Genomic DNA, 13,115 nt, shown 5'->3' on the forward strand with positions numbered 1-13,115 from the left:
TGTTTCCCACGATGGTTCAGTTTAAATTTTATGTTCGAGGTGCTTTAACTTCCCTCTAATGTGTTTTATTATTTATTGGTCACAAAATATGATTTCCTACTTTTTCTACTGTTACCTACAGAACTGAAGTAGAGTTGCAGGAGTATTTTATCAAATGCGTATCGAGTTATCGGAGTGTAAAATGACTGTAATGAATGTAAATGTAAAGTTTGCTTTTTAGAAATTAATCGATTCAATAAAAATGTAAAATTTATGCGAATACGTTTATTCCTTTCATCCGTAACTACGAAACGCACAGCTTTGTTCATTATAACATAATAATTTATAATAATAATAATTATAACTTAGGCATTTAATGTAGACTAGCTAACTCCAAAAGCGTCGCAAACCTAACAAATCAATCGATATCGTAACTATATTAATCGAAGAAAACAGGACCAAAATGCGAACCCTGAGGTACACCTAGTGTTCGGACTCGTCAATGGACCATCATTCTTAACTGACCGGTAAGTTGACAATTTCTTAAAAATATTTTGAATAACATCTTGTAACTGTAGAGTCTTATCTATCATTATTTAATAATAATATGTATTATATAATAAATTGTTATGAGTTTGTCATGTCCAATTTACATATAACTCTCTTCAAGGAATATCCGAATACGATACTCAGCGATTCGAGGAATCCCAATAATAACAGCGACTCCATTTGGTTCTCAACGTACAGATGTCAGACAGTTGATTCTCACCCTTTGCTCTCGCTGGGAAAAGGATCTAGGTAGTCAACAATTTAAAAACTTTCCGCCAAAAGTAAGGTCACTTAATTTTGATATCAAAAGTTATGGTTAACCCTATCAAATGCCTCTGAAAAATTCGAATATATACGACTGAAAATTCTTTTCGGATGCACGTTTCCCGCACGCTAAGTCGATTGGTAATTAGGTATTTTACAGATGGTAGTATAAAAAAGTGTTATTCCAAGATTCCCGAAAAAAAAGATCAGTAGTTCCACAATCCATAAAAATCGGAAACTTTGGGCGTGGATGCGCGACAGTTGATCTACCCGAAACTGACTTCTTTTATCTTTGGTCTAACCCGAAATAACCCCGCCAATCAACGTGCGTAACCGCGTTTGTAATCCTCCGAATCGTAATCTCGAAATAATGTGAAAGTAATTACGTAATGGGCCGGAGAGTTGTTTTGAATCGGAAGTCTTTTGACCGGCCTCGCGCAATTTACGTAATTCCCGGTTATCGAAAAGTGTGTTTGTGGGACGACGGACAGCCGCGTGCTCAGGTCTCGGTTTAATTTGGTCCGTCCCTTTCCCGGCGGCGGACGCGTTAATTCCCGTCGATTCTAACAGCAGTTTCCATACCACCATTCGCGACCAGGAAAAGGATATAACTGTTGCTCGCGAGAAATTATAATCTTGTATAATGCTGGCGCATACCGACGCATATATACGTAATCATCCCAAAAAACAAATCGAAGGCAATTATTATCGGAGGAGTACAAAAAACGACACCGTTCTCAGACGAAAGTTGGTCAGCATTCCGGTGGATACGTGGCGGCCCAATAAACTATTTGCTCACAAAATGTTGAGTTTGGATTTAGTTTTGGTTAGTTTCGCATCTCATCAGTCGAAGTATACGAGCCCTAACAACTAAATGTTCGGACGATGTAAAAAATGATAAAAATAACATTTTTATATATATTATTACATAGCAAAATAACGGAAACATACCAAATTTGCTGACAAATAAATATTCGGACGCGAATGTATATTGACCAAGAAATCAATGGTACTCATGCATTGATGGTAAAATGTAGCGTGCTTAGATAAATGAGATGTCAGTTCGGGTTGTATCTTTCAAGTTTGTATAATAGTTGACAAGAAAATGACGCGTGGTGTTGTAACAAACAGAAAAGTGCGAGAAATTATCATACCTCAGTACTGCAGAGGTAAAATGCAAAAAAATTCAAATGACTTGAGTATTGCAAATTCAACAGTCAGGGAAATTATAAAAAAGTATTTAGAGACATATGGTGTTAGCGTTCGCGGTAAAAGTTCAGGCCGACCCCGTAAAATCACTGAAAGAGATCGTCGTATTCTGGTCAAGATTTGCAAAACTAGCAGACGAAGGCTCTTACTTAAACTTAAATGTCTCCAGGGAATGTTGTAGATAATGGATGCATACTTTTATGAGAGGCAAAGGAAAAACCATTATTACCGTATATTCAGAAGAAAAAACGTTTGGATTGCGCAAAATCTAAAATATCCTGGACAACGAAAACGCGGAGTAACGTTATCTTCAGCGACGAATCAAAATTTGATGTGTGTCTAGGCGATTTTCGAAAAAGGGTGATTCGTACAAAATCACAAGCTGTTCACAAAGATTGTCTAAAGCGGACGGTAAAATTTCCTCAGGGGATTATGATATGGGGGTGTGTGAGTGGTAAAGGGGTTGGCAACTACGAGTTCATTGATGGTACTATAAATGCAGAAAAATTCCAACAAATTTTATCAAGAAGTTTGATTCCATCAATGGGACGAACTTTTGGAAATGAAAATTTTATATTTCAACAACTGCGAAAACAACAAAAAAGTGCTTTGGGGACCATAATATGGCCACCAAGTAGTGAATGTTATTGAAACTTTATGGCATCGGATGAAAAAGACTTTGCGTAACAATCCTCAGCGTACAGTTCCAGCATTAAAGGCACAAAAAGCTGTTATTGCCGCGAAAGGTGATGTTACTTCTTATTAATGTTCGATTTAAACTAAAAGATTTAAACGCGTCCGAATACTTATTTGTCAGCAAATTCGGTATGTTTTTGATATTTTGTTATGTAATTTATGTGAAATAAAAAAATAATTCATTACGATAGCACTTTTTGGTATAAAAATAAGTGCGTGATTTCATTTTTCAATCGAAAAGGCAAAAAAAATCAATTTAAAATAAGTATAAATGTTTTCTTATTATTTCGTACATCGTCCGAACAATTAGTTGTTAGGGATCGTATATATGATGATCAGGGCCACGCCGAATTCAAGAAGAAGAAGAAGCAAACGAAAGTGTCCACTGACCTAAATTTGTACTCGGGATCTTGCTTGGAATTTAAAGTAGGGTTACTTTGACGCCGCCGACAGAGGAGACCCTTTGAAAGTCCCGCACTTTTTTCTTAAATATCGCGTTTGTATTTGTTTTGTACGTGTTTAAAGGTTTTTAACAAAACCAACACACAGAACACAAAACAAAATTATCAGCTGTGTTGCCCCGAGCATTGCTCACGATATTAAAGTTCCTTTAATACTATCAAGTTTGTCGGTTTCAATGTAAATTAAATTTTCGATTTATCAAAGAAACTTCCGGTTTGGATCGGAAGAAGCCGACGAGGTGATTGGCGAAACGTCAGCAAGTTCGATTCATTAACAATTTTTTTCATGGTAATTAAATTAAATGAAATAATAATTAAAATTTTAATTTTATGAGTCTTCTCAGCATTTTCTTCACGCTGGCTTATAATGATATAAGGAAAAATCACGACGATCGGTATGTTTTCTGCCGCGACATTGTCAACGCCGCAGCCCTGCGAAATTAATAACAATCCATGATAATATATTTTTACCGACGTTATGTATTGCAATATCTAATTAATTATATATATATATATATATATATATATATATATATATATATATATATATATATATATATATATATATATATATATATATATATATATATATATATATATATATATATATATATATATATATAAATATATAAGATACTAAACAAGATACATTTCAGTTAAAAACGTTCTATTTTTGAAATAACAAGTGATGGGTATTTATGCAGTGCATGTCCTAAGTTGTAAGCTAATAGATATTTTGTTTGACTTTGTTAAAACTCGAATAACTTAATTTTTTTGACGAAAAAAACAGCTTCTTTAGGAACAATCAATTTAAAAATTATTGTAGTTTTATACTCATAGGTATAGGGAGGGTAAAAAACAATATTTTTAGGAACAATGAATTTAAAAAAATTATCGTAGTTTTAAACTCATAGGTATAGGGAGGGTACAGAGGGTTCACATGATTGCTGTTTTGTTAAATAAAAATCATTGGCTTTCACCGCGGGGGTGATTTATGTTTTGTAACAAATTTAAGAATTTGTGCATTCTACCAATAGTTATTTCATATGTTCTCCTTAAAATTCTGATTTTCCGTAGTTTATATCACAAAAAAAAGTAAATATATCTTGTGCCAATTATTAAATATATCATATGTGCGTGTATGTGCGTACTTGCTCTTTGTTTGAGAAATTTTCCGTACTTCTAAAATGTTTAAAAATTTGCTGCTAAACCTGTAGCGGGGGTTTCATTTAAGTTTTCCCTTACCGCTACAATTAAAGATGTTTTTTTCCCACGTTTTCCTTAGATATTTGCAGTTCTTAATGCGGATATCTCACTATCATCGCCGACCGATCGCAATTACCGCAAAACGGGACTTGCTGCACGAGTACCGTTAAGTCGCCTCCTGCCGATAACTGGATTGTCGGATCAAACATATTTGGGTATTCCGCAATATGCGGTCAACGAAATCATACTGTGAGCTAAAATGGGTCCGATCTGACCTCAAATCACAAATCAAGTATGGAATCGATTTATGAAAATGGGTTGGAATATCTGGTCGATAAATTAACATATTTGCGGAGTGATGGTGTTCAACTTGGTGTCATGGTTCACGTATTTGTCAGAAATATTGTCTAAGTTAGTCGTTTATCAAATTTCGAGCACGTTTATCAAATTGTGTATGTGATATGTGTTAGGTCAATTACACTACATTAATTCCCTAAGTGCAGTTAGCAGTAACGATAATGAACCCAAGGTTTACTATTTAATAATAATAACAAAAAAAACAATAATAATAATAATGGATGTAAACATCAATTAACCATTGACGCTGTAGTCCTAAAACAGGTTCAAACTAGGAAAAGGAACTTAAATATATGTTACATTGACTACAGCAAACCTTTCGACTCAGTCCCTCATGATTGGCTCATAAAAGTGCTAGAAGTATATAACATATGCCCCAAAGTGAGAAATGTGCTTAAACACATGATGGGTACATGGAAGTCCAACATTTTGCTAAACAATAACAGCGCTGGAAAAGTAAACATAACTAGAGGCATATTTCAGGGTGACACTTTATCACCGTTGTGGTTCTGCTTGGGAATGAACCCACTGTCAACCCTTCTGAATGACTTCGGCATTGGATATAAAATCAACAATAGAGAAAGACAAAGCTATCCCGTATGGACGATCTGAAGCTCTACAGCGAGAGCCGAACGGGATTCCAAGCGCTGATTGAAGCAGTGAGGACTTTCTCACAAGACATCTGTATATCTTTAGGGCTGGACAAATCAAGATTAACAGACGGGGTGTTGCAGATGCGGAGGAGCCGTATCGGGATATTGATGAGCTCCACCTCATGAAACCTATAAATATTTAGGGATAACTCAAAACCTACGAATTGAAAAAAGTATTTACCGAAAAATACAAGAGCAGGATTACCAAAGTATTAAACACCGCCAAGAATCAGGTCACAGCTATCAATTCCTGGGCTATTCCTGTACTCACGTACACTTTTGGGATATTGAAATGGTCCGAATCGGACCTTGATGAGTTAGACAGACTAACCCGCCGTCTGATGACAAAATTCCGATGCTTGCACACAAATTCATCGGTAAAAAGGCTTTATCTTCCCAGAAAAAGCGGAAGCAGAGGTCTAGTGACCATCTATAGTCTATGCGACTTCTAGACTCGCAGAACCGCTTAATACATTTGATCGCCGAGGAGGACAAAGGGTTCACGCCACTTAATTTGCAGCACCGAGAAATCACGTTTGATCTGAACACGAGACAGGAGAACCAAACTTTGTGGAGACAACAAACTCTACATGGAAAATTCCTCAGAAGTCTGGATGCAGATCACATCGATAAGGTCGCCTCGCTGGCTTGGTTGAACGCTGGCATCTATATCCCGAGACTGGCGGCTTTATTATGGCTATTCAAGACAGAAAAAACACTGTCTCCAACTCAACGTGGAGGACAACTGCAGAAACCAACTTGCTAAAATTATGCACCTCCAACTAGCCTTAATGTATGGCCTTCTAGAAACATACCAACCGTATTATAAATACCAGCCCTCGGCTGTACTCGAACATGGCAGAGCTGTACTGTACTGGGATAGACCTATTACAACGGATAGAACAGTGGACTACAATAAACCCGATATCGTTGTTATAGACAAAGAAAAGAAAAATGCCTTCATAATCTACTCTCCCACAATATCAGTAAAACTGAAACAGAAAAAATACAAAAATACGAAAATTTTTAAAATAAAGTGTTTATCTATCCATTTGTAATTTCCGTGGAGGGAATTGTCTCCAAAAACTTCTCCAAAAATTTAAAAAAGATCGGACTTCCACCGAACATCGTGGAATACGGACAGACAGACAGACAGTTCAGAGAGCCCGCAGCAAGCAAAGCCTCGGGTGAAAACAGACCAGTGAGAGCTGAGATGTAATCGTATAATAATAATAATAATAATAATAGCAGTTTGTTTGGTTTAAGGATTTGCATAATCAGCAACAGTATATAAACTAACCAATATTACAAAAAAGAGGTTAAAATTCAATTTAAAAAAAGCCTAATTCAGCACCGAAACTGAGCTAATGCTACAAAAAGTGCACAGTACAGAGAAAAAGAAAAGGAGTCACTGCTACAATATTAACTTAAGAAAACTGTTTATAATAATAATTAAATTGTAAAAAAATTACATATCAAATATTAATTTTAAAGGAATACTTCATTTTGATACTTAAATAAGCCAGCTGATAATGTTTTCATATTGTTTCGGAAAATTTTAAACAAGAAATATTTATTAGATCAAGTGAAACATTTTTTATGAACTTAAATTAAGATCGTGCACATCTGACGATATCGAATTCTCCTTGTCAGACACGAACGTAGATGCATTGGCATTACTGTTCAAGATGGCGACCGATTTAACAGCTGTTAAGTGATTTATTCTCAGTTTGGTTTGGCAATTCATCGTGAACAGACTCACGCCTGAACAACGCTTGCAAATAGTGCAATTTTATTTCGAAAATAATGGTTCTGTGCGGAATACGTATCGCGCACTGCGCCCATTTTATCGTCGACAAAATCGTCCATCAGAGCAGTTAATTCAATTAACCATTACTTTACTCTTATTGATAACTCGCATCCCCAGAGACGCCGTACGGTGCGTACAGAAGAAGCTATTGCTGCTGTAGAGCGTAGCATTGAGGAAGACCCGAATGAGTCCACTTTATGGAAGATTTTGCGGAAGCATCTTGGTTTACGTGCTTACAAAATCCAACTCGTGCAAGAATTGAAGCCAAACGATCATCAAGTAAGGCGTAGATTCGTCGAATGGGCCCAAAACGAGATGGCCGTTGTTCCCGATTTTCATAAGCGAATTTTGTTTAGCGATGAAGCGCACTTCTGGTTGAATGGCTACGTCAACAAACAAAACTGCCGCATTTGGAGCCAAGCTAATCCTGTTACATCCAGAAAAACTGACTGTTTGGTGCGCTTTGTGGGCTGGTGGAATCATTGGTCCGTACTTCTTCAAAAACGATGATGACCAGAACGTTACAGTCAATGGTGATCGGTACAGAGCAATGATTACTAACTCTTTCATTCCTGAATTGAATAGCCATGATGTCCAGGAGATGTGGTTTCAACAAGACGGCGCAACATGTCACACAGCTCGTGCCACAATCGATTTATTGAAAGGCACGTTTGGTGACCGCCTAATTTTTGGACCTGTGAATTGGCCTCCAAGATCTTGAGATTTAACACCGCTAGACTACTCTCTGTAGGGCTATGTGAAGTCATTGGTCTATGCGGATAAGCCACAAACGCTTGACAAATGCCCAAAATTGTCGCCTGTGATACTCCATATAATTGTTTTACATTGAACTTTATCCTCTAAATAGTGTTTAATTCATTTCTAATTAGATGGAAAACCAATGAAATGCAAAATTGCGAATAGCAATTCATGATTTACCAAAATTAGTCAGTCGCATTAATATATTGTCAGTTATACTTAAGAGAGCAGTGGTAAAGTCCTGTCAGAGCAATCGTGCAGAGCAGTTATGCCATAGCATGACTATCTAGTTCATTACTGGATGTCGTAAATTGACACAGGAATTTTGTTTGTTAATTTTTCTAAAATTACAGCAAAGAAATAACTGACTGGAAGGATTTTATTAACGCATAATAAAATCATTTCCAGATCAATTTGATCTGACCCGTTACACTAAAATGTACTTCGTTACAGTGACCTCGGAGATGGTGTTGGGTTGAAATTAGAGTTTCATTTTCAATCGGCAATATCGTTAAAAGCAAACTCAATTTGGAAGAACTGCGTTTTCAAGGAAATGGTACGACGATTATTAAATTTCATTTAGGGTAAACGGACCTAAAGGGTATGGTATTTCTTAAAGTATACCGTCTTGGTAAGCGGTTAAACCAGGTAGATGTGTCGGCTGATATCAGTGCCAATGCCGTGCGTGTTGACAATATATTCAGACACTTCGAACATTCGAAGTGTTTTCGGAGCGCGAGCATTGAAGACGCCAAGTGCCAATGGCGAAACGCCTGCAGGATTCCAGTTGGATGCAGGATTTTAGTCGGAGAAATGACTCCAATTAGAATTTATTTGCTAGAAAAGCAATTATTAATAAACATTGCCTTGATAGTCCTCTGAAAAACTTTTTCGCTGAAAGCTTTGTAAAATGCGAGGTACTCGGGGGTCATGAGAATTTCTTGTGGAAAAGTTGTGAATATCTAAGTGTCTTATTTCTATGGATTTCATTAAGGCTACAGCGTATAAAGATTAAAGGTACCGGCATTATCGGAAGACTAGCAAAATAAAAATGAGATTTAACATAATTCTCAGAAACCCTTATTGCCCCAAGAAGGAACCTAAAAGACCATGGAATCCATATAATTATTACCCATAACAAAACATCTAACCGTTGTGCCGTCAAAAACCAAGAAGCATGCAATAGGTGCGTATAAGTTAGGGTCGGGGCACTACGTAACACCAGCGGCACGTAGCGGCAATTACAATAAACGACTGAACGTGTGTCTCGACTGTCAAACGGCGGCATCCCTTTGCGCGCGTGCCGTCAACGGCGGCGTCGATTAAATAATTCATTCGCGAGTTCGCCCCGTCACGGACCACCGCGAGGCTGAGTCGAAATCAATGACTGCCACGGAAAGAATTCACTGTCATTGCCGCGCAATATCCGCGCGTACCGCATCAATGAACGGCGACGTGAGCGTGTAGCAAGTACCCACGAAAGGCGGCGGCGCCGCGCTTAGAAGAGCATCTCAAACGGCCTCGGTCGGTCCCGTATTTGCGGCCTTGATCGTAAACCCGCAGTTGGCTCGGCCAGACATTGCGGAAGCACGCTCGCGTATACCTTACCTATAAGTAAAGGGTCCTATTTCTTGTAGCTTTGGCTTTTCGCCCGACGCGAGGAACGCGTCGGGATTCGTTACGTTAAATATGTACACTTTGGTGAGTCGTATGACGCCCGGCTTTTGCCAATAGTGGAAGCTGAGAGACCCCTCTCGAAGCTTTAGGTTCTGAAACAGAGCAAAAATGTTACGGCGCCTTGTCGGCCGTTCAGTTATATCGTCATTTTACTTTTAAAACCTCGGAAATCGGCTTTTTTTCAAAAACAATATTTTAGCGAATATCGATTTCACATCACAAAAAGCTTTGTGGCGACCTGAGAATACGTAGCCGGTTGGCCTAACCATCAGCCTAACCAAATCGGCCCTTGTTCGACAACGCTTCATGTTTTAACTTATTGATTTAAATTAACAAACTAAATCGAATTGATTTAACATCCAGATAAAGTAAATATGTTTTGTTGAAATATTTATTGTTTACAATAAAACGGTTCAACGCAGTTAAAGAAATCTTAGTGCAGTTTGTTAAAATAAAATTAGTGAAAAATATAACACGGTAAAATAAGATCACAGGAACAACGCAATCCCTTAAATACACTAATGAATGTTTGGTGTACTTAAAAAAAACTTTAACTAATAAAAAGAAACAATAAACAAGTCACTGGCAGAAGTCGAACCCACGCACATCTCCAAGATCTAAAAAAGAAATCCACGGGTTTTCCTGATTCTGACAATATGTTCTTTGAGTTTATCTACTCATTGAAAAAACATTATTTTCTCACTATCTACCGTAATTTTTTCGTTTTGTTTGTCTATGCTTAAAATAAAATTTATCATAGTCTTTACTTTAACTAAAAGTTAAAACTAGTTTAAAAATCGAAATAAATAAGAACTAAAAGTTCAGATTTGAAAGAAATTATATATTTTGACATGACAATTGTTTCGGCAACACCGTGTCTTAAGTTTACTTTCCGAATTTTTTTTAAATTTTTCTTTTACTTTTAATGTCAACTTTTTTTCTAATTAAATTTTTCTTTTAATTTAATTGCGTTTTTTTTATTTTTCTTTCTCTTTTAATGTCATATTTTTTTATAATTTAATTTTTCTTTTAATTTAATTGCGGATTTTTTTATTTTTCTCTTCCTTTTTCTTCTAATTTAATTGAATTTAAGAGTGTTGGTTTTAGTTCTTCGATGATGTTTATGAGTTTTTTCTAACTCAGTAAGTTTAAAAGATCGCAAACATAATAATTGTTATCTTATTTTCAACTCTGCTGCACCAGTGCGCATTCCGTCCTTATAATCGAATTATCGCACCTCTTTTTTCAAATTTGTTATACGGCTATTTTTAATCATCTATTGAGTAACGTATAGTGATCCATTTTTACGTAGAAAAGTTCTTGTAAACCGTATCAAACCGTTTATTTTATTATTTATGTATCTATACAACATCCTTTTGTCATTATTGTTAAAATTTGATGGTGTTATTTGTAGTAATAGTACCACGAGATTAGCATTAGCATTAGCGGGGCTTCCTCACCAACACTATTACAAAAAGAGGGGGTATTTCGAAATATTTAATTAAAAAAAAAATGTATTTCTGGTTTTTCTTTATATCTCGCTACATTTTGGTAAAGAATACTGCCAATTTCTTTACAGTATCGACAAAATAACGATTTTAATGGATAGATGTAAAAGTCTAATTTAATGTCCTGAACTTGGTCCTTAAATTTGGTAGCTTAAAACAACCGTGGTACAAATTTTTGGTACTTTAAATATGCAACACCCTGTAAAAAAAAATTCTCAGCATGTGTCCCCACAAAATTTGTGAACTTACTTATCTAAAATTTTTTTTTTTTTTTATTTAAAAACTAACCAAAATTTAAAAAATCGTAGTCTCCTCCGGTTTACATTAGAAGTCAAGAACATTACAAGGGAAAAGAAGGAGAAATACTTACAATACAAGAAATCTCCGACACCGGAGAACCGAAACATCTACACCGAAATAAGGAACGGGACTAATAACTAACTAACTAATATTGGCAGCGATTTAGTAACGAAATGGAGGCGGATATGTACGGAGCACAAAAACGTATTTGGAAGATGTTGAGGGGTCTGAAACGAGAAACAAATGAAACAATACAACTAAGGACAATTGCAGAAGATACGTGGGAAAAATATTTCAGAGACTTATACACAGAAACAGATGAACCAATCGAAGCACACGCCAAAGAGATAATATAGAAGATCACGGGCAAATTACCTACAAACAAGTAGACGAGACAAAAAAGAAACTTAAAAATAGAAAATCTCCTAATCAAGATAAAATACCAAACGAGCTAATAAAAAACGCGGCACGGCTATCATAGAGGAATATACAAAACTGTTTAACAATACAATATAAGAAAATAACAGAGGAATGGAAACAAAGTATAACAATACCCATTTTTAAAAAGGGAGATAAAACAGACCCAGCAAACTATCGAGGGATAACATTACTGAGCACCTCGCTAAAACTTTTGACTAAGATCATTGCGGATAAAATCTCCTCAACAGTGCCAATAAGCGAGGAACAACAAGGATTCCGAAGAAACCGGTCCACTACTGATGCATTATTCATACTCAGGCAACTGGCTGAAAAATCTTTAGAATATAACTCTCCAGCCTATCTATGCTTTATAGATTTAACAAAGGACTTTGATAGAGTCCAACTAAAAGACATTATCACCATCTGGATGTCTCGAAAGAACTCACAGAACTTATCAAGGACTTAAACACAAACAAAACAAACCAAATAAGAACAAACTGGTATTCGCCAGGGCGACAGCCTCAGCCCTCTGCTATTCAACACAATCATGGACCAATTAATAAAAACCGTTAAGAATACTGGATTAGGATATCGAATGGGAATACATAAAGTAAACATATTATGCTATGAAGATGACGCAGTACTTATTGCAGAGTCAGAGGACGACCTCCAAAGAATGCTACAAGCTTTTAACAGACAAGATCAAATGCATGACCATTGCAAAGAAGCCTCTACGGTGCAAATTGGTAATAAAAAACAAAACTATTGATCAGATAATGTCACTCGAATATCTGGGATGCAAAATTACAAGCTCTGGATTCCTGGAAGCAGAAGTAAGGAAACAAGGCAGTAAAGCTGCCCCAATATCAGGACATCTTAAACATCCCATATGGAAAAACAAACATTTGAGTGCAGAATGTAAGTCAAGAATATACAAAACCTGCGTACGACCAGTGATGACATATGGTGCGGAAACCAGAGCTGAAACATCAGTAACAAAGAGAATCCTACGAACTACTGAAATGAAGACCTTAAGAATGATAACTGGATACACATTGAGGGACAGACGGAGAAATGTAGACATAAGAGAAAAGTGCCAAACAAATGACGTTGTCAGATGGATATGGCAGAGAAGAAGAGAATGGAACCAGCATGTCAGTAGAATGGGCCCCGACAGAATAGCCATAATAATTCGCAACAACGTACCCCATGGCAGAAGACCTACTGGACGACCACCTAAACGTTGGCGAGATAGTTGGCAGTCAAC

General features: G+C 36.5%; 1 protein-coding gene across 2 annotated transcripts in view; it reads right to left on the reverse strand.

The window, feature by feature from the left end:
- The window catches only part of LOC132705842 (lysosome membrane protein 2), a 75,285-nt gene that overhangs the window by 16,739 nt on the left and 45,431 nt on the right, over positions 1 to 13,115 (reverse strand). For both annotated transcript variants that reach the window (XM_060676762.1, XM_060676764.1), the window contains exon 4: positions 9,552 to 9,712. In XM_060676762.1, coding sequence (XP_060532745.1) covers positions 9,552 to 9,712 — 161 coding nt within the window. The remainder of the gene's footprint in view (positions 1 to 9,551; positions 9,713 to 13,115) is intronic.

Source organism: Cylas formicarius, unplaced genomic scaffold (genome assembly GCF_029955315.1).
Source record: "Cylas formicarius isolate icCylForm1 unplaced genomic scaffold, icCylForm1.1 PGA_scaffold_8__14_contigs__length_24414737, whole genome shotgun sequence".
NCBI classification, from domain to species: Eukaryota; Metazoa; Arthropoda; class Insecta; order Coleoptera; family Brentidae; genus Cylas; species Cylas formicarius.